Below are 21,864 nucleotides of genomic sequence, written 5' to 3'. Positions count from 1 at the left end.
TTTCATACCCATATCCTGTGCCATGTTTTGGAGGGTTTGTGTAGAAATTTTTTCCCGGTGCTGTATATGCTTTCCTTTGTTTTAGTTCAGAACTGAATGCTGGGACAGGCCCACCCAATGTTCCATAAAAGCTGCCAAGTCCAGATCTAAAATTTTACCACAAGAATCATGATTGTTAAGATCTCTAATACGTTTTACAGAATATCAATAGTACAATTTATGTTAACCAATTACAATCCATGGAATATCATTAGCATTAGGTAAGAACTCATGACACCCCAGCAAACACCCGATACACAATAGATATTTATGCTTCTGTGAAGCCATCATGCATTGGCTTTTAAACCACTGAGTGCAAAAGCTTCTCCGGCATACTCCCTCCTTGGCCTCTGATAATGGACTGATTCTCAGATTTACCAATATAGCCACTCATCTAGTTGATGTTGCCATATTTTATGAACACATACATTTTAAAGGGACATGATATACAAATATTGAAGCACTTGAACGTGATGCAGCAAAAAAGTAAAAAGGTGACTTGAAAATATCACCTAAACATCTCTATGTAAAAAAAAGATATTTTACATCAAAGTTCCTCAGTAGCCACATCTCATTGTAAAGGGACTTTAAGCAGCTAGTCAGGATGCTAGTCCCAGGACTTGCAGGGAGTGTGTATCTGGCATGTGTAGGCACAGTCAATTTATATACATACTCAGTTTAAGGAAGTTTACTAAGAAATCAGTGAAGTCTCATGAGATCACAGTAAAGTAAAAATTGACCTCAGCATTGCTGATGCTGATTGGCTATTGTTATTTTTTTCTTTTAACTTGAAGCTGGACAGTAGCTGAAGGATAAATGTTTACAGAGCAGTTACTCTTGTGAGCTGAAGACATTTTGAGGTAAATTATTTTACTTTTTTAAAGCAATACTCTTGAGTTATGGTGGAGATAAAAGCATGAGATTAAAATACTCAATTTATATAAAGAGTACTTTAGGGGAAAAGCAAGTGGGGATACTTGCCTAGATTTGTTAATTTTCTATACAATATTTCTACCACTCTTCCTTTTTTTACATAGAAATGTTCATGTGATATTTTGTTGTCAGCTTTTTACAGTTATGCTGCATCACTTTCAAGTGATTTAGTATATGGGTATTATGTCCCTTTAAAACATACCACAATCTAAAACCCATACTCACGACAAACTTAAAATTCTATAAATCCCCTTCTCTTCAATATGTAATTTCTCTTCTGCCCTGAACAGTATGGGGGGTAGTTATCAAGCCGTCAACCTCAAATACGCTGGAATTCCGCAGCGTATTTGTGGCGAGGCTGATTCGCCTTAGTTATCAAAGGCTAGAGACCGGCAAAAGTAGAATTTTGTGACGTAAGCTTCGATCCGCCGGACTCAGTCCGACACAGATCGATTCTTACGTCACTCCAGATGTTCCGCACACAAGTGCGGCACAATCTGACTACTTTTGCTAGTTATCAAAAAACTAGCAGGTACGCTCGGCACTTTTCCGGCCCAGCGTACCTGGTTTTCAAACCGCCACCCTGGAGGCTGCGGATCCCATAGGAATCAATGGGAGTCTGACCATAGCGAAAGTACAAGTTCGCTGCTGCCAGACATCCCATTCATTCCTATGGGAGCTGTCTACACCTAACACCCTAACATGTACCCGAGTCTAAACACCTCTAATCTGTCCCCCCTACACCGCCGCAACTAAATAAAATGATTAACCCCTAAACCGCCGCTCACGGAGCCCACCGCAAGCTACTCTATACATATTAACCCCTAAACCGCCGCTCCCGGAGCCCACCGCCACCTACATTATACCTAGTAACCCCTTATCCTGCCCCCCCCATACCGCCGCCCTCTATAATAAAGTTATTAACCCCTATCCTGCCGATCCCGCACCTCGCTGCAAATAAATAGTTTAACCCCTAAACCGCCGCTCCCTGACCATACCGCAACCTATATTAAATTTATTAACCCCTAATCTGCCCCGCCTACACCGTCGCCACCTAAAATACATTTATTAACCCCTATCCTGCCCCCCACTACACCACCGCCACTGTAATAAAATTATTAACCCCTAAACCTAAGTCTAACACTAACCCTAACACCCCCCTAACTTAAATATTAATTAAATAAATCTAAATCATATTTCTATTATGAACTAAATTAATCCTATTTAAAACTAAATACTTACCTTTAAAATAAACCCTAATATAGCTACAATATAAATAATAATTATATTGTAGCTATCTTAGGATTTATTTTTATTTTACAGGCATCTTTCAATTTATTTTAACTAGGTACAATAGCTATTAAATAGTTATTAACTATTTAATAGCTTACCTAGCTAAAATAAAAAGAAATTTACCTGTAAACTAAAAACTAACCTAAGTTACAATTACACCTAACACTACACTATACTTTAATAAATTATTCCTATTTAAAACTAAATGCTTACCTGTAAAATAAACCCTAATATAACTACAATATAATTAATAATTACATTGTAGCTATCTTAGGATTTATATTTATTTTACAGGTAACTTTGTATTTATTTTAGCTAGTTAGAATAGTTATTAAATAGTTATTAACTATTTAATAACTACCTAGCTAAAAGAAATACAAAATTACCTGTAAAATAAATCCTAACCTAAGTTACAATTAAACCTAACACTACACTATCATTACATTAATTAAATAAATTAACTACAAATAACTACAATTAAATACAATTACATAAACTAACTAAAGTACAAAAAATAAAAAAAGCTAAGTTACAAAAAATAAAAAAAATAAGTTACAAACATTTAAAAAAATATTACAACAATTTTAAGCTACTTACACCTAATCTAAGCCCCCTAATAAAATAACAAACCCCCCCAAAATAAAAAAATGCCCTACCCTATTCTACATTTAAAAAGTTCAAAGCTCTTTTACCTTACCAGCCCTTAAAAGGGCCTTTTGTGGGGGCATGCCCCAAAGAATTCAGCTCTTTTGCCTGTAAAAGAAAAATACAACCCCCCCAACATTAAAACCCACCACCCACATACCCCTAATCTAACCCAAACCCCCTTAAAATAACCTAACACTAATCCCCTGAAGATCATCCTACCTTTAGTCATCTTCACTCAGCCGAGCCACCGATGGAACTGAAGAGGAGACCCGGACCGGCAGAAGTGATCATCCAAGCGGCGCTGAAGAAATCTTCCATCCGATGAAGTGATCCTCCAAGCGGCGCTGAAGAAATCTTCCATCCGGGCGAGGTCATCTTCCAAGAGGCGCTGAAGAAGTCTTCTATCCGGGCGAGGTCATCTTCGAAGCCAATCAGATTTTTCCTACCTTAATTCCGATTGGCTGATAGAATCCTATCAGCCAATCAGAATTGAAGGGACGCCATCTTGGATGACGTCCCTTAAAGGAGCCTTCATTCGTCGGTAGTCCGTCGGGAAAGAAGGATGTTCCGTGTCGGCGGGATGAAGATTCAAGACCCGGCTTCGAAGATGACCTCGCCCGGATAGAAGACTTCTTCAGCACCTCTTGGAAGATGACCTCGCCCGGATGGAAGATTTCTTCAGCGCCGCTTGGAGGATCACTTCATCGGATGGAAGATTTCTTCAGCGCCGCTTGGAGGATAACTTCTGCCGGTCCGGGTCTCCTCTTCAGTTCCATCGGTGGCTCGGCTGAGTGAAAACGACTAAAGGTAGGATGATCTTCAGGGGATTAGTGTTAGGTTATTTTAAGGGGGGTTTGGGTTAGATTAGGGGTATGTGGGTGGTGGGTTTTAATGTTGGGGGGGTTGTATTTTTCTTTTACAGGCAAAAGAGCTGAATTCTTTGGGGCATGCCCCCACAAAAGGCCCTTTTAAGGGCTGGTAAGGTAAAAGAGCTTTGAACTTTTTTAATGTAGACTAGGGTAGGGCATTTTTTTATTTTGGGGGGGTTTGTTATTTTATTAGGGGGCTTAGATTAGGTGTAAGTAGCTTAAAATTGTTGTAATATTTTTTTAAATGTTTGTAACTTATTTTTTTTATTTTTTGTAACTTAGCTTTTTTTATTTTTTGTACTTTAGTTAGTTTATGTAATTGTATTTAATTGTAGTTATTTGTAGTTAATTTATTTAATTAATGTAATGATAGTGTAGTGTTAGGTTTAATTGTAACTTAGGTTAGGATTTATTTTACAGGTAATTTTGTATTTCTTTTAGCTAGGTAGTTATTAAATAGTTAATAACTATTTAATAACTATTCTAACTAGCTAAAATAAATACAAAGTTACCTGTAAAATAAATATAAATCCTAAGATAGCTACAATGTAATTATTAATTATATTGTAGCTATCTTAGGGTTTATTTTACAGGTAAGTATTTAGTTTTAAATAGGAATAATTTATTAAAGTATAGTGTAGTGTTAGGTGTAATTGTAACTTAGGTTAGTTTTTAGTTTACAGGTAAATTTCTCTTTATTTTAGCTAGGTAAGCTATTAAATAGTTAATAACTATTTAATAGCTATTGTACCTAGTTAAAATAAATTGAAAGGTACCTGTAAAATAAAAATAAATCCTAAGATAGCTACAATATAATTATTATTTATATTGTAGCTATATTAGGGTTTATTTTAAAGGTAAGTATTTAGTTTTAAATAGGATTAATTTAGTTCATAATAGAAATATGATTTAGATTTATTTAATTAATATTTAAGTTAGGGGGGTGTTAGGGTTAGTGTTAGACTTAGTGTTAGGTTTAGGGGTTAATAATTTTATTACAGTGGCGGCGGTGTAGTGGGGGGCAGGATAGGGGTTAATAAATGTATTATAGGTGGCGACGGTGTAGGGGGGGCAGATTAGGGGTTAATAAATTTAATATAGGTTGCGGCAGGGTCAGGGAGCGGCGGTTTAGGGGTTAAACTATTTATTTATTTGCGGCGAGGTGCGGGATCAGCAGGATAGGGGTTAATAACTTTATTATAGAGGGCGACGGTATAGGGGGGGCAGGATAGGGGTTACTAGGTATAATGTAGGTGGCAGCGGTGTCCGGCGGTTTAGGGGTTAATACATGTATAAGACTTGCGGCGGTGTCTAGGAGCGGCGGTTTAGGGGTTAATACATTTTTCAGAGTTGCGGCAGGGTCTAGGAGCGGCGGTTTAGGGGTTAGTAACTTTATTGAGTTGCGGGGGGCTCCGGTATAGGGGGTAGAACAGTGTAGTTTAGTGTGAGTGCTTAGTGACAGGCTAGCAAGAAAGCTGTCAAACAGCCGAAGAGCAGCGAGATCGGATGAGTGATAACTCTCACAGACCGCTGCTCATCGCCCCGCGGCTTTTTGACAGCTTTACTTGATAACTTAGGCGAATTTTTTCAGGTCCGCGGCGGCGATGTGAGGCGAGCTTAGGCGGGCGTATTGGGCCGGCGAAGGCAGGAAAGTTGACACGTTGATAACTACCCCCCCTATGTCTTTAATTGACAGTTCACTCATTTCAGACAATGCAAGTGTGGTTCCTTCTACCTTTATTAACCCCTATGCACTTATCCCCAGCTGTGCATACTTTTTACCTCTGTGATTACCTTGTATCTAAGCCTCTGCAGACTTCCCACTTATTTCAGTTTTTTTTGACAGACTTGCATTTTAGCCAATCAGTGCTCTCTCATAAGTAACTCCACAGGCATGAGCACAATGTTATGTATATGGCACAAATTAACTAACTAGCTGTGAAAAACTGTCAAATGCATTAAGATAAGAGGAGGCCTTCAATGGCTTAGAAATAAGCATATGAGCCTACCTAGGTTTAGCTTTCAACTAAGAATACCAAGAGAACAAAGCAAAGTTGATGATAAAAGTAAATTGGAAAGTTGTTTAAAATTAGGTACCTTATCTAAGTCATGAAAGTTTAATTTTGCCTAGACTGTCCCTTTAAGAAAAAAGTAGACACTGAGCAACCAAGGTTTGAATGTTATAGAGAATAATTTATTGGTTGTGTATATTTATATTCGGCCATATATTATTTATCAAACATGTAATATTTCAACAGGACTTTCAAATAAGCCTTTATAACCTCCATCACAGCTATGATTCATGTCTTCTGAAAACCTTCCCACACCTCATTATATGTTCACTACTTTTGTTCTAATATGTAACTATTCTGTGCAACAATCAAAACACTAGTAACTATTTGAGTATTTGTTATAGCTTACGGCTTTTTCTCTCCACTAGTTGGAATGAAGGCTTTTCCCAAATTCTTTTTTGCCTGCTGCATTCGGTATTGTCGTCTTTGTTTAAATGGATCTGAGTAGGATTCACCAGCAAAGACTCTTCTGAAGTCGGCATCAAAATATCCCCCAGAAATATTAGCCATGGTTTTGGAGCCCCCAGGAAGCATTTGCTTGTTCTTGCTTGCTGATTCATTAAATGACTCTAAAATATATACAGAATTGGAAATAAAATAGGTAAAAGGACATTATTTCCTTTTGCTATGTTATGTGTTACAGTCATCAGAGCTACATTAAGTGCCACAGCCATCCCTGGAAGTCAGGGAGTTAAATTTGACTATAAACTGCATTAGGATTTTTCCGTCCTCCAATCAGTAACAATCAATTTATGTAGAAATCTCCTACACTAACCACATAGGGTCAAAATAGTTTAGTGTCATTAAATGATAGAGTAAACTACTCATAGAAAAAGCCAGTACTGCTCAAAGCTAAACTAAGTGTGGAAATATTTGCAGTGAACCATGTATATTTAAATATTTTTTTTAAATAACCCAGAACTACAAATATAACATTTGCATAATTAAAGGGATATCATGACAAAAAACTATTCTGGGCCTTTTATCCACTTAAATGTCAACTTTTTCTAACTGAAAGATCAGCAATGAACCGACATGAGATGCACAATCGGGTGTTCCAAGTCAAGGGCAAAAATGTATTACCAGAGAATATTTAGCGTGGCCTACATCTCTTTAGCGCACCCTATACTTCAATTGATAGTGAGGCTACGCTAAACATTGCTCATATTACAAGTTGTGCGTTATATGTTGTGCTTTAGTTCAACACATAAGAGCGCTAAAAAGTGTAGCGCTACTTGAGACCTCAAGTAAAATATTAGGGCTAGAATAAAAGTATAACAAAACACATGTAAAACATATTAAAATAAAGTATTAAACATATACGTGTATTATTGAAGTAAATATATAAAAAAAATGTAAAGGGATATGGTATGTGAAAAGGTGTTGGACTGTGAAGGGCTTGAAGGCTTTTTATATATATATATATATATATATATATATACACATATACACACACACATATATATATATTTATATATATATATACATATACACACACACATATATATATATTTATATATATATACATATATATATATATATATATACACACACACACGTATATATATATATTTAATCATGATAGCACTTCTAAGACAAATCAAACCCATATACTTTTGATGTTAGTGCACGGGATGGGTATCGTGACAATACCTACAAAATCATATAATATACAAATAATCCCAGTACAACCGCAAGTATCAAAAAAAATATTTAATTTGCAACATTCCAATATGTGTAATTAGCAAATATCTTACATAAGCAAATGTGAAATATCACTAAAATCAGTAAGTAATAAACTTTCCAGACAGTCCACATTCATAATGCATTCATACAATAGTCCAAAAGGAGAAAAAAGAAAGACAAAAAAAAGCCCTAGGCGTCTAAAGGGGGAACCAATCATCATCACTGTAATCCACTTTGTAGTTAATCTGTGTATATGCACACCCAGAAGACAATACTGAGAATGAAGAACAATTCTATATGCCCCTTTACTTTACTATAGCTGTGTATACAATTAAAGAGAAAGTAACATCGCTATAAGTTTGCATACAGCTACATTATTGTCATCATGGATGTACTTAAAAGGACAATAACCAGCTATATAGAAGTCACAAGACTAGATTAATCAGTGCACATGGGTGTGAATCTATCTGGAACTGGAGGATGGACATTAGAAATACATATCAGTGACAAATATCATATATCATCGTTCTTCATTTGCAGTATTGTCTTCTGTGCTTTATACAAAAAATCATAACCCAAAAAAAATGGGTGGGTCTCGTGGACTCTCACCACCATGAAAGAAATGAATTTATCAGGTAAGTTCTTACATAAATTATGTTTTCTTTCATATAGGTGGTGAGAGTCCACAAGCTAGATACTGATGGGATATAATACCCAAGATGTGGAAGTTCACGAGTAACTATAGAGGGAGGGATAAAATAAAAACAACTATTTCTGCTGAGAAATTAAATCCAAAAAAAAAATTAAGTTTTTTTAAAAATCAACAAACAAATCATAGGCACTAGAATCAAACTGAGACAGTTGCCTGAAGAACCTTTCTACCAAAAGCTGCTTCAGAAGAAGCAAAATCATCAAAATGGTAAAATTTAGTAAAATGTATGCAAAGAAGACCAAGGCTGCTTTACAGATTTGATCAACTGAAGCTTCATTCTTGAAAGCCCAAGATGTGACAACTGATTTTGTAGAATGAGCAGTTATTCTCTGAGGCGGAGACTGCTCCGCCTCCAAATAAGCTTTTTGAATCAGAAGTTTCAAAAAAGATACCAAAGAAATGGCAGAGGCTTTCTGACCTTTTCTTGAACCAGAAAAAATAACAAATAAACTAGAAGTCTTTCTGAAATCTTTAGTAGCCTCAATATAATATTTCAAAGCTCTTACCACATCCAAAGAATGTAAAGACCTTTCACGAGTATTCTTAGGATTAGGACACAAGGAAGGAACAATAATGTCCCTATAAATGTTGTTAGAATTCACAACTTTAGGCAAAAATGTAAACGAAGTCTGCAAAACAGCTTTATCTTGATGGAAAATCAGATAAGGAGACTTGCAAGAGAGAGCAGATAATTTAGAAACTCTTCTAGCAGAAGATATAGCCAAGAGAAATAACACTTTCCAAGAAAGTAGTTTAATGTCCAAATAATGCATATGCTCAAAAGGAGGAGCCTGCAAAGTCTTTAATACCAAATTCAGACTCAATGAAGGAGAGATAGATTTAATAACTGGTTTGATACAAGTCAAAGCCTGTATAAAACAGTGAACATTAGGAAGATTGCTAATCTTTCTGTGAATCTTTCTGTGAAATAAAACAGAAAGAGCAGAGATTTGTCCTTTGAAAGTATTGACAGACAAACCTTTATCCAAACCAACCTGAAGAAACTGTAGAATCCTAGGAATTCTAAAAGAATGCCAAGAATAATACTGAGTGGAACAACATGAAATATAGGTTTTCCAAACCTTGCGATATGTTTTCCTTGAAATAGGCTTATGAGCCTGTATCATAGTGTTAATCACAGAGTCAGAGAAACCTCTGTGACTAAGGACCAAGCGTTAAATTTCCATGCCTTCAAATTTAGAGATTTGAGATCTGGATGGAAAAACGAACCTTGAGATAGAAAGTCTGGTCTTAGAGGAAGTGACCAAGGTTGGCAACTGAATATTTGGACAAGGTCCGCATACCAGAACCTGTGAGGCCATGCTGATGCTATCAGAAACACATAAGATTGCTTCATTATGATCTTTGAGATCACTCTTGGAAGAAGAAACAGAGGTGGAAAAATTTAAGCAGGTTGGTAAAACCATGGAACTGCTAGAGCATCCATCAATTTCACCTGAGGATCCCTGGACCTGGAGAGGTATCTGGGAAAATTCTTGTTTAGATTAGAGGCAATCAGAGTTATGTCTGGAAGAAACCACATCTGCACAATCTGATAGAACACATCTGGATGGAGAGATCACTCCCCCGGATGTAGAGTCTGACGGCTGAGATAATCCGCTTCCCAATTGTCTACACCTGGTATATATCGCAGTGATTAGACAAGAGTTGGATTCTGCCCGAGAAAGTATTAGAGATACTTCTTTCATTGCTAGGGGACTGCGAGTCCCCCTTGATGATTGACATATGCCACTGTTGTGACATTGTCTGTTTGAAACCGAATATACAATTCTCTCTTTAATAAAGGCCAAGCGTGCACAGCTCTGAAAATAGCACAGAGTTCTAAGATATTGATTGGTAATCTCACCTCTCGAGGATTCCAAACTACTTGTGCTGTCAGAGACCCCCAAACAGCTCTCCAATCTGTGAGACTTGCATCTGTTGTGATCACAGTTCAGGTAGGACGAACAAAGGAGGCCCCTTGAACAATAAGTTGATGTTTTAAACACCAAGTCAGAGAGAGTTGAGTGTTGGGGTTTAAGTATATCAGTTGTGATATCTGAGTATAATCTCTGCACAATTGGTGCAACATGCAAAGCTGTAGAGGTCTCATATGAAAATGAGCAAAAGGAATTGCGTCCGATGCTGCAATCATGAGACCTAAAACTTCCATGCACATAGCCACTGAAGGGAATGATAGAGACTAAAGGTTTAGACAAGCTGAAACAAATCTCAAATGTCTCTTTTCTATTAGGGATAGAGTAATGGATACTATATCTATCTGTATCCTAAAAAGGTGACCTTTGTCTGAGGAATCAAGAAACTCTTTGGTAAATTGATCCTTCAACCATGTCTTTGAAGAAACAACAGAAGCTGTTTTCATGTGAGATTCTGCTAAATTAAAAGATTGAGCTAGTACCAAGATATCGTCCAAATAAGGAATCACCGCAATACCCTGCTCTCTGATTACAGATAGAAGTGCACCTAGAACTCTTGAGAATATCCTTGGTGCTGTTGCAAGGCCAAACAGAAGAGTGACAAACTGGTAATGCTTGTTTAGAAAAGAGAATCTCAGAAATTGATAGTGATCTGGATTAATCGGAATGTAAAGGTAAGCGTCCTGTAAGTCTATTGTGGACATGAAGTGATCTTGCTGAACAAAAGGCAGAATAGTCCTTATAGTCACCATCTTGAAAGTTGGGATTGAAAGTTGGGATTTAAAGTTTTCAGATCTAAAATTGGTCTGAAAGAATTTTCCTTCTTTGGTAAAATGAATAGATTTGAATGAAAACCCCATCATTGTTCCTGCTGTGAAATTGAGACAATTACCCCTGGATGTTCTAGATCTGAAACACATTTCAGAAAAGCTTGAGCTTTTACTGGGTTTTTTGGTACATGGGTAAGAAAGAATCTTCCCAAGGGAGATCTTATTCTGAATCGTATTCGATACCCCTGAGAAATTATATTCTGAATCCACTGATTTTGGACAGAGTCTGTCCAAACTCTTTGAAATAGCTTTAGTCTGCCCCCTACCAGAAAAACTTGCTTGAGGCCCACACCTTCATGGAGGATTAGGGGCAGGATTTGGTTTTTTATAAATCTTGGATTTATTCCAATTCGGAGATGGTGTCCAATTAGAGCCAAAGGCCTTATGGGAAGGAGTGGTTGTCTGTTCTCTAATCTGACTAAATGAACGAAAATGATTGGGAGCTTTAAATTTACCCTTAGATTCTTCTCTTGAAAAATTCCCTTCTCCCCAGTGATAGTGGAAATAATAGAATCCAATTGAGAACAAAAAAGATTCTTTACCTTAAAAAGAAAGAGATATCAATCTTGCTTAGATACCATATCAGCATTCCAAGATTTAAGCCATAAAGCTCTTCTAGTAAGAATAGCTAAAGTCAAAGATTTGATGTTAAGTTTCACAACATCAAAAGATAGCATCACAAATAAAATGATTTCTAAAGACAACTGCTGAGCTAAACTATCCAAACAAAATATGGAGGCAGCAGCAACATCAGCGATAGATATAACTGGTCTAATAATATAGCCAATATGCAAATATGCCCTTCTAAGATAAGATTCAAGTTTTCTATCGAAAAGGTTTAAAAAAAAGTGCTCTCTTCTATAGGAATGGTAGTACCTTTGGCAAGGTACCTTTAGCAATAGGTAAGAGATAGCATCTGGAATAGGAAATACTTTAGGAGTAATAACAGTAGCCTTAAATACATAATTTAAATGATTACTAGGTCTATCATCAGGAGTTATAGGCTCCTGAATCCTTAAAGTAAATAATACTTCCTTAAAAAGAGGACAAATATATTCAATTTTAAACAAAAAAGAAGATTTGTCAATCTCGGTCTCTGATGTAAGATCCTCCGAATCAGAGGAACCCACATCAGTAGAAAATACGTCAGTATACTGTCGGTCAGTACAAAATTCACTAGATTTAAGAACATAATGCAAAACCCTTTAACATTTATTTGAAGGCGGAATAGCAGATATAGCCTTCTCTATGGCTGTAGCAATAAAATCTTTCATTGCTGCAAAAATGCCCTCTGCATTAGACTGAAAATTATTAAAAGTGATAGCATTTAAACTCATAGAAAATATATATATAATAGAAAAATAAATACAAAGTAGAACACTCAGGTGGCACACAAAATATGGCAACAGGCGCTGTTCTACTTTGCTTCATATACTAGGACCCTGGAAAGGGAGGTCCTCCAGGTGTGCACCTAAGCCTATTCGGTATAAGCTATATGGGATATTTCCCAAAAGTGTGTGCTGGTCCTGCTATTCTCATTTAAAATAAATACACTTATCTTTTTGTAGAGATATGTTCAAGCAGCTTAGTTTCTATGGTAACTTCTGAGGCAGGTTCAGTTTGAGACATAGTTGCAAAAAAACAAAAAATAAAAAAATATATAAATAGTTTGCAATTTTATATCTTTGCCCCTCTATATAGCAGGCTTGAGAGAGTGGGAAACAGTGCTAATATATAAAAAAGGAAGCATTGAATAAGCAGCGATATAACAAGTGCTGCATATAGCTTTCTAACAAAAAATGAAAAAACACAGGGCGATTTGGGGGTGGAGTTTTATCCCCAAACATGTCAAGACATGTAAAGACATGCCTTTTTTTTGCCAAGACATGCTAAGATATTTTTCAAACTCAAACAAATCCGTTTTGCAGCTATAATATATAAAGAGCACCAAACAAATGACTCAAGGCATATATATATATATATATATATATATATATATATACACACACACAATGTATAACAACTTAAAAAGTGCCTAATCCATAGCTGAGAGTGTCTTTGTTAAAAAAATATATTTTTTCATACTTACCTTTAAGACACCCATCCACATATAGCAGACAGCCAAACCAGTACTGGAACATATCAGCAGAGGTAATGGTACAAGAGTATACTGACGATCTATAAAGGGAGGCAGCAGATGAATCCCTGCGACCGATTTACAGAGAGTCTTATGAAAAGTTTTCCCATAGGCGAAAACATGGACTCATCAGGCAATATCCCCTTCACATCCCTCAAGACAAACACTGCACATAGAGAGGAACTGGGCTTCAATATGCTTAGAAGTGCCTTTCACTGAAGAAATCAAACACATAATGGTTCTCCACCTCCTAAGGAGGCAAAGGTTTTAAAACTGAGGTATGAGTGAGGGGGGAGGTGTATTTATAGGCATTTGAGGTTTGGGAAACTTTGCCCCTCCCGGTATATGTATATCCCATCAGTAACTAGCTTGAGGACTCTTGCCACCTATATGAAAGAAATATATATTTATAGAATAAACATCCACAAGAGTTGGTAATGACAAACACTGTGGAGTACTTCAAGAATGCCTGAGATAAGCATAAGGCTATTCTACAAACTAGATAAGTTTATAAGTTTAGAAAATATTGGGCACACTTGTTGGTCCTATGGTTCTTAACCGCCATCAGAATCTATGTTTCTATAAACACAATGAGCTCTTCCCAGCCAAACACCTTGTCATATACCACATCCCTTTTAAACAATGTTAACAGAAAAAAAATTAAAAATAGAAATGCTTGAAATAGCATTTTTCTTCACTCAGAAGGAAAATATTATTTTTAAATTAAACGGATATTCTGGTCAAAATTAAAATGCACATAGATGAATTACATCTAGAAACATATTTGCAATATACGTCTATTGGCAAAAATGTTTCTAGAAAAAGTTATCAATGTTTTAGTGTAACATTTTTCTTTGCACGTGCATGTGAAGCTTAGCTATATATATATTCTCAGTGCACCAGCATTTAAGTACTGCAGCTGCTCAGAGTGCCAGTGGGGCTTGTATCAGGTCAGCTATTAACAAACTGAGTCATTACCATATGGTACAAGCACATTATGTTCTTAGCGCCCCTTTGGGTTACCGAGCAAGCAGAAGCCAGAACAGGATTACCTGTGCTCTCCGACCTCGAGATGTTAGAGCACTTGAGCCTTTCGCTCAAGGAAAACTTCTTTTATTTCCAACTTTTAATATGAGCGTAAAAATAGGCGTACTGTTAATTTAACTTGAGCTGTTTTAGCGCTCAATGGCGCTAATATTTTTGCTCTCTGCTTGTAATCTAGCCCTAAATAGCAAGAATTGTTAATAGTAATTCCTAAGAACTACATATATCCAGTGCAGCAGGCACCACATTTTTAAGAGGCAAATAGGAAAATATTTGAACATAAATACATCATGAATTGCCACACTATCACAATGCTTCTAGTTATGATCTGCAATCTGTTTCTACGTCTTCCTAAGAATACAGAAAAAGCATTATTAGAAGCTACGTTTTGCAAGACCTTGTTCTTTGCACATTCAGAAGTTATATGACAGATACATTCCAAGGGATGCTATCCTATGCTAAGCTGTACATTTAAATAGCATGAATGGTAACAATATACATTTGGCATCTCTTGTCACTACAATTATGTTTTGTGCTAAGTGAAAGAAGCAACATATTTTCCAACTCTTTTTTTTTCTTTTGTTAAAGTGAAGTTCAATTTCAAACAACTGCGCACCACCCATGTATACATTAACCTCCCAATATAATAGTCCCTTACTTTTTTTACAGAAAATGGATATGATTTCGGAGTTATTTATATATATATTATATCACTCTTTCTTACCTTTACCCCTCCCCCGGTCTACTTCCTTATTTCCCTCAACTGACGTCGCGATCGTAAGAACAAGCTGACGTCGTCACTTCAATGCTCGTGCACAAGAACGGATGCGATATGCGCATGCGTATCCTGTCTTCATTCGCGCATGCGTAAAAATTTTCGTTCCGTTCCGCAGTTCATACAGCATCAGAGTTACATTGTAGCTAGAGTATTGACAACTAAAAAAAGAACGACAGTGTAAATCTTGCTGCTTTGTTCAACTACTATCGCTATAGACTGAGTCAATGTATCGGATCCAGAGACACAGGCTAACACGCAAGTGCAAGTCATCCACGAGCATGACGACAAACGAGACAATCGCTGTTATACGAATGCGCGAAACTGTGTTATGACGCAGGGAAAAAGGGGCAGGACGCCCCGGGGGAAGTGAAGGGATTGGAAATCAAATTCTGAAAAAATGTCAATCAAAAGGCAAACAATGTCGGGCGGACAATTGCGGGAATACGGAGGGTAAATTAAAATTAAAAAATGAAACGTTAGCCATTATTTAGAGAGTTTTGATGAATGAACATTATAGTTTTTTATTATGACAAATAGAATTATGTAATTGAGAGCAGCGGACTTGAACTTCACTTTAAATAAAAAAAATACTCTATTATTATTATAAAATAACTACAGTTTATAACCTTACTATGGGCTGCATTTATCAAGCAGTGCTGCTCCTTAACTTATGATTGAAATCACCCCGATACGATTGGGATGATTGACAGTCTCTGCTAGCGGCAGATTGGCCGCCAGTGAGCAGGGCGCGGCACTGCAGGAGCATTTCACCAGAAATGCTTGTGCAATGATAAATGTGGACAGCGTATGCTGTATGCATTTAGCGATGTCGAGCAGACATGATTCGCTATCCACTCGACAAATGATAAACCAGCCCCTATAAATCATTTTAATAAACACCAACTCATTCTTTACACTTAGGGGCCGATTTAACAATGTCTGTCCAACATGATACGCTGCAGCCTATCATGTCCGACAGACATCGCTGGGTGTGGACAGCATACGCTGTCGGCATTCAGCATTGCACAAGCAGTTCTAGTGAACTGCTTGTTCAATGCCGCTCCATGCAGATTTGCGCCCAATCGGCCGCTAACAGGGAGTGTCAATCAACCCGATCGTATTCGATCAGGTTGATTGCTGTACGCCTCTCAGATGCTGCGGATCCAGTTTAGGAGCAGCGGTCTTAAACCCTGTTTCCAGCGAGTCTAAAGGCTTGTGCGAAAACAGGGCTAGTTGGCCCCATTCGGGGCATAGTAAATCGGCCCCTGACTATCATTCAGCACTGATTATTGAAATGTTATTGACCTATGCTTCTAATGGTATTCATATACTGCAATACTGAACCAAACCTGCAGTAATAAATTAGACTTGTACATAATAATACACGCTAATACTAAAGGTTATAATCACTTGTACTCTAGATGTATAACACTATATAAACTACCTGGTGTTTTCCATATAGTATCATTTGTATATATACTTACTGGCACAAGGAGTGACATATTTATCTCCAATGGTAGTATAGCCTAGCTCACTGAAGAGGCCAATCCTTTCCATGTCCGTCTTTCCTCCATCCCCTGGCATTTTAAACTGTTATGGGCAACACGCTTTACGTTACTTGGATGGTATCTTGTTCTAATAAGAAGCAATAAAACTGTGTCAAAACTGTAAATGTTACCATTAAAGGATACAGAAGTGATGCTGTAACTTTAATACATCACTTCCATTATGATTTAAAAAAAAAAAATTTAAACTTTAAAGGCATAGGGAACTAAACAAATTTATTTTTTGATTCAGACAGAGCAGGCAATTTAAATAAAGTTTCAAATTTACTTATATTATCAAATTTGCTTTGTTTCCATGGTATTCTTTGTTGAAGAGATAGGTAGGTGTCTGGTGCACTACATGGCAGGAATTAGTGCTGCCATCCGGTTCTCTTACAAATAAATAACATTATTGCAAAACTGTAACCATATAATGCCCCAGGCATGTGCATGCTCCTGAGCTTATGTCCCTGCTTTTAAACAAACGATATTAAGAGAATGAAGAAAAATTGATAATATAAGTAATTTGGAAAGTTGTTTAAAATTGCATGTTCTATCTGATTTATGAAACAAATATGGAACAAATATGGATTTCATGTCCCTTTAACCCCTTGAGTGCTAACAACGGCTCTGAGCCATCGCAGAGTTTCCCACTCTGGTGCTAACGACAGCTCAGAGCCGTCGCTAGCACTCTCCCACATTGAGGGAGATCTGGGGGCTCCCACCCATGCTTTCATGTTGTTTATGCCAAATTCTGACCCTACTATCTGAATGTCGCAGCAGAAATCAAGACTCATCAGACCAGGCAACATTTTTTCAATCTTTTATTGTCCAATTTTGGTAAGCCTGTGTGAATTGTAGCCTCAGTTTCATTTTCTTAGCTGATAGGAGTGGCACCCGGTGTGGTCTTCTGCTGCTGTAGTCCATATGCTTCAAGGTTTGATGTGTTGTGGTATTCTGCATACCTTGGTTGTAACAAGTGGTTATTTGAGTTACTGTTGCCTTTCTATCATCTCGAACCAGTCTGCCCATTCTCCTCTGACCTCTGACATCAACAAGGCATTTTAGTCCACACAACTGCCGCTCACTGGATATTTTGGGGCCTATTTAAGAAAGTGTGAGCGGACATGATCCGATATTGCTCGCCAGAAACAGGGGGCGTCAAGCTCCATACGGAGCTTGATAAATATGCCCCTCTTTTTCAGACCATTCTCTGTAAACCCTAGAGATGGTTGTGAGTGAAAATCACAGTAGATCACCAGTTTTTTAAATACTCAGACCAGCCCGTCTGGCACCAACAACCATGCCATGTTCAAAGTCACTTAAATCCCCTTTCTTCTCCATTCTGATGCTCGGTTTGAACTTCAGCAAGTCGTCTTCACCACGTCTAGATACCTAAATGCATTGAGTTTCTGCCATGTGATTGGCTGATTAGCAATTTGTGTTACCAAGCAATTGAACAGGTGTACCTAATAATGTGGCCGGTGAGTGTATATATATATATATATATATATATATATATATATATATATATATAATAATCATCAATCAAAAGAGAGCACTTGCCGTGATACAAATTTGTGCTTATTTCATCGTGTAAACGTTTTCGGCGAGTGACCCCGTCCTCAGACAAGTGACAAAAAAAAAAAAAAAAAGTCTGTCACTTGTCTGAGGACGGGGTCACTCCCTGAAAACGTTTACATGATGAAATAAACACAAATTTGTATCACGGCGAGTGCTCTCTTTTGATTGATTACTATATACTACATGGGATGCTCTCTGGTTTATGAAAAGAAAGAAAAGTGAGTGCTGGACTCTTGCATCCTTTTATATATATATATATATATATATATATATATATATATATATTTACAGTTGTGCTCATAAGTTTACATACCCTGGCAGAATTTATGATTTCTTGGCCATTTTTCAGAGAATATGAATGATAACACAAAAACATTTCTTTCACTCGTGGTTAGTGTTTGGCTGAAGCCATTTATTATCAAATCAACTGTATTTACTCTTTTTAAACCATAATGACACCAGAAACTACCCAAATGACCCTGATCAAAAGTTTACATACCCTGGTGATTTTGGCCTGATAACATGCACACAAGTTGACACAAAGGGGTTTGAATGGCTATTAAAGGTAACCATCCTCACCTGTGATCTGTTTGCTTGTAATTAGTGTGTGTGTATAAAAGGTCAATGAGTTTCTGGACTCCTGACAGACCCTTGCATCTTTCATCCAGTGCTGCACTGACGTTTCTAGATTCTGAGTCATGGGGAAAGCAAAAGAATTGTCAAAGGATCTGGAAAAGGTGGTTGAGCTGTATAAAACAGGAAAGGGATATAAAAAGATATCCAAGGAATTGAGAATGCCAATCAGCAGTGTTCAAACTCTAATCAAGAAGTGGAAAATGAGGGGTTCTGTTGAAACCAAACCACGGTCAGGTAGACCAACTAAAATTTCAGCCACAACTGCCAGGAAAACTATTCGGGATGCAAAGAAAAACCCACAAATAACTTCAGGTGAAATACAGGACTCTCTTAAAACGTGGTGTGGCTGTTTCAAGATGCACAATAAGGAGGCACTTGAAGAAAGATGGGTTGCATGGTCGAGTCGCCAGAAAAAAGCCATTGCTACGCAAATGCCACAAAATATCCCACTTACAATAGGCCAAACAGCACAGAGACAAGCCTCAAACCTTCTGGCACAAAGTCATTTGGAGTGATGAGACCAAAATTGAGCTTTTTGGCCACAACCATAAACGCTACATTTGGAGAGGACTCAACAAGGCCTATGACGAAAAGTACACCATTCCTACTGTGAAACACGGAGGTGGATTGCTGATGTTTTGGGGATGTGTGAGCTACAAAGGCACAGGAAATTTGGTCAGAATTGATGGCAAGATGAATGCAGTATGTTATCCAAAAATACTGGAGGAAAATTTGCATTCATCAGCCCGGAAGCTGCGCATGGGACGTACTTGGACATTCCAACATGACAATGATCCTATACACAAGGCCAAGTAGACCTGTCATTGGCTACAGCAGAATAAAGTAAAGTAAAACGTGCAGTTCATGCAAGACAGCCCAAGAATTTACATAAACTGGAGGCTTTTGCCAGGAAGAATGGGCAGTTTTACCATCTGAGAAGAGCCTCATCTACAAATACCACAAAAGATTTCAAGCTGTCATTGATGTTAAAGGGGGCAATACATGATATTAAGAACTGGGGTATGTAAACTTTTGATCAGGGCCATTTGGGTAGTTTCTGTTGTCATTATGATTTAAAAAGAGTAAACACAGTTGATTGATAATAAAGGGTAGGACTAATGTGCAAGGAACATGGCTTAGACTGCACAACATAAATCTGAGTTTTTTCAAAGCAGGAACATAATACTGAATCCCACAGCAGCATCAAGAGCAATGGTTTGGGCTAATAAGATGTTCTGCAGCTATAGATGAGTTAAATGGTTGACAGTCTACAGGGGTTTAGGATTTTTTTAGCTTAAAGGGACATGAAAACCGAATATTTTCTTATATATAAAGAGCATGCTATTTTAAACAACTTTCCAATTTACTTCTATTATTTAATTTGTTTTCTTCTCTTGTTATCCTTTACTGAAAGGTTTATCTAGGTAAGCTCAGAAGCAGCAAAGAACCTAGGTTCTAGCTGCTGATTGGTGGCTGCATATATATACCAATTGTCATTGGCTCCGACATCCATGTGTTCAGTTAGAAAACAGTCATGCATTGCTGTTTCTTTAAACAAATGATACCAAATGAATGAAGCCAATTTGATAATAGAAGTAAACTGGAAAGTTGTTTAAAACGGTATGTTCTATCTAAATCATGAAAGAAAATGTTTGGGTTTCATGTCCCTTTAACTAATTAACAATCTTTAAAGGAACATGAAGCCTACAATTTTTCTTGCATTATTTAGACAGAAAATGCAATTTAAAAAAGTTTTCAACATGACAATGACAATTTATTTATATTATCAAATTTGCTTCATTCTCATGTTATTATTTGTTGAATAGATATCTAGATATGTGTCTAATGTACATATCTGGGGCACTACACGACAGGAAAAAGTGCTGTCATCTAGTGTTCTTGCTAATGTATAGGATTCTTGCAAAACTGCTGTCATATAGTGCTGTAGACACGTGCACACTCCTGAGCTTACCCTCATATATTTCAGCAGAGGATACCAAGAGAATGAACATTTGATAAAAGAAGTAAATTAGTACAATTGTTCCAGAATATGCCGTTCCAATCCAGTTCTTAAACTGCTTAACTCTCTCTTCAGCTCCTCTAGAGGACTGCTTTTCAAGACCACCTAACTAGAACCAGTTGACCTTATACATACCCTATATATATTGAGCTCCTTTATGGCCAGACTCACTTGCATTCGCACAATTGAACTAACTTCCACAAAGCCTAAGATGCTTATAAAACCTGACCTAGCATTGATTATCATATTCTTTAGAGGATCTCTATCTTGGAATTAGTAGGACACGCCCCCCCCCCCTTCCCCTTTTATTATACAAGCGGCTTTTGTCCACTGTACCCCTTCTCCTAAAATCTTACGCAACAATAGTCCGAAGTTACTGCCATTTGATACAGCAATTACGATACATTTGGTCTAAGAGTGACCAACATAGCAGTTACTTTGCATTTATATACTAAAAGAAAAACAAGGTTCCATTTATGTTTGTTCAGTTCTTTCGTTATTCTCACTTCTATTTCAGATATCTATTGTTATAAAGAATATCTGGTTTCACACTTTTCATGCACAGGTAATTATTCTTGCTTTCTGTTATATTGATATTAGCAAAACATACATTTGCCTGTGAGCATTAATATTTTTACCTGAAAAGTCAATGTGCATTTTTTTATTATAAGTCTGACAAACTCTGTGTTTCCTTTAATGTTGTATCACATAACAACCTCAATAAAAAACTGTTTAAAAAAAAAAAAGAAGAAGAAGAAGAAGTAAATTAGAAAGTTGGTTAAAATTGTATGTTCTTTTTGAATCATGGAAGAAAAATACTGGGTTTTATATCCCTTTGAAAACAACATACAGATTTTGAAAGTTCTTCACCAGAACCCTGGGCAATTGCAAAAGAAGTCTGATACCCTATGTGCATGAAATATATTATTTGGATTTCACTTCCTTTTGTTGAGCTTTGGAAAACAATAAAATTATATTTAAAAATATAATTCCATTACAATAATAGACAAACAATTCATAATTGCCAAAGTAAGTTCTTTAAATGATGTAGTAAGGTTAGGTTTATTTTCGCTTACACGTCTAAAGCAGCTGAAGAAGAGTG

General features: G+C 36.9%; 1 protein-coding gene across 2 annotated transcripts in view; it reads right to left on the bottom strand.

Annotated features, from left to right (window-relative positions):
* Positions 1 to 21,864, bottom strand: part of C2H4orf47 (chromosome 2 C4orf47 homolog) — a 38,130-nt gene that overhangs the window by 14,867 nt on the left and 1,399 nt on the right. For both annotated transcript variants that reach the window (XM_053703886.1, XM_053703887.1), the window contains exons 2-4: positions 16,463 to 16,613; positions 6,204 to 6,423; positions 9 to 146 (exon numbers count right to left, since the gene is read on the bottom strand). In XM_053703886.1, coding sequence (XP_053559861.1) covers positions 9 to 146; positions 6,204 to 6,423; positions 16,463 to 16,562 — 458 coding nt within the window. In that variant the 5' untranslated portion in view covers positions 16,563 to 16,613. The remainder of the gene's footprint in view (positions 1 to 8; positions 147 to 6,203; positions 6,424 to 16,462; positions 16,614 to 21,864) is intronic.

The sequence above is a fragment of the Bombina bombina genome, chromosome 2 (assembly GCF_027579735.1).
Source record: "Bombina bombina isolate aBomBom1 chromosome 2, aBomBom1.pri, whole genome shotgun sequence".
Classification (NCBI taxonomy): Eukaryota; Metazoa; Chordata; class Amphibia; order Anura; family Bombinatoridae; genus Bombina; species Bombina bombina.
The sequence above is the reverse complement of the archived record's forward strand: the minus strand, read 5'-3'. Positions and strand labels throughout refer to the sequence as shown.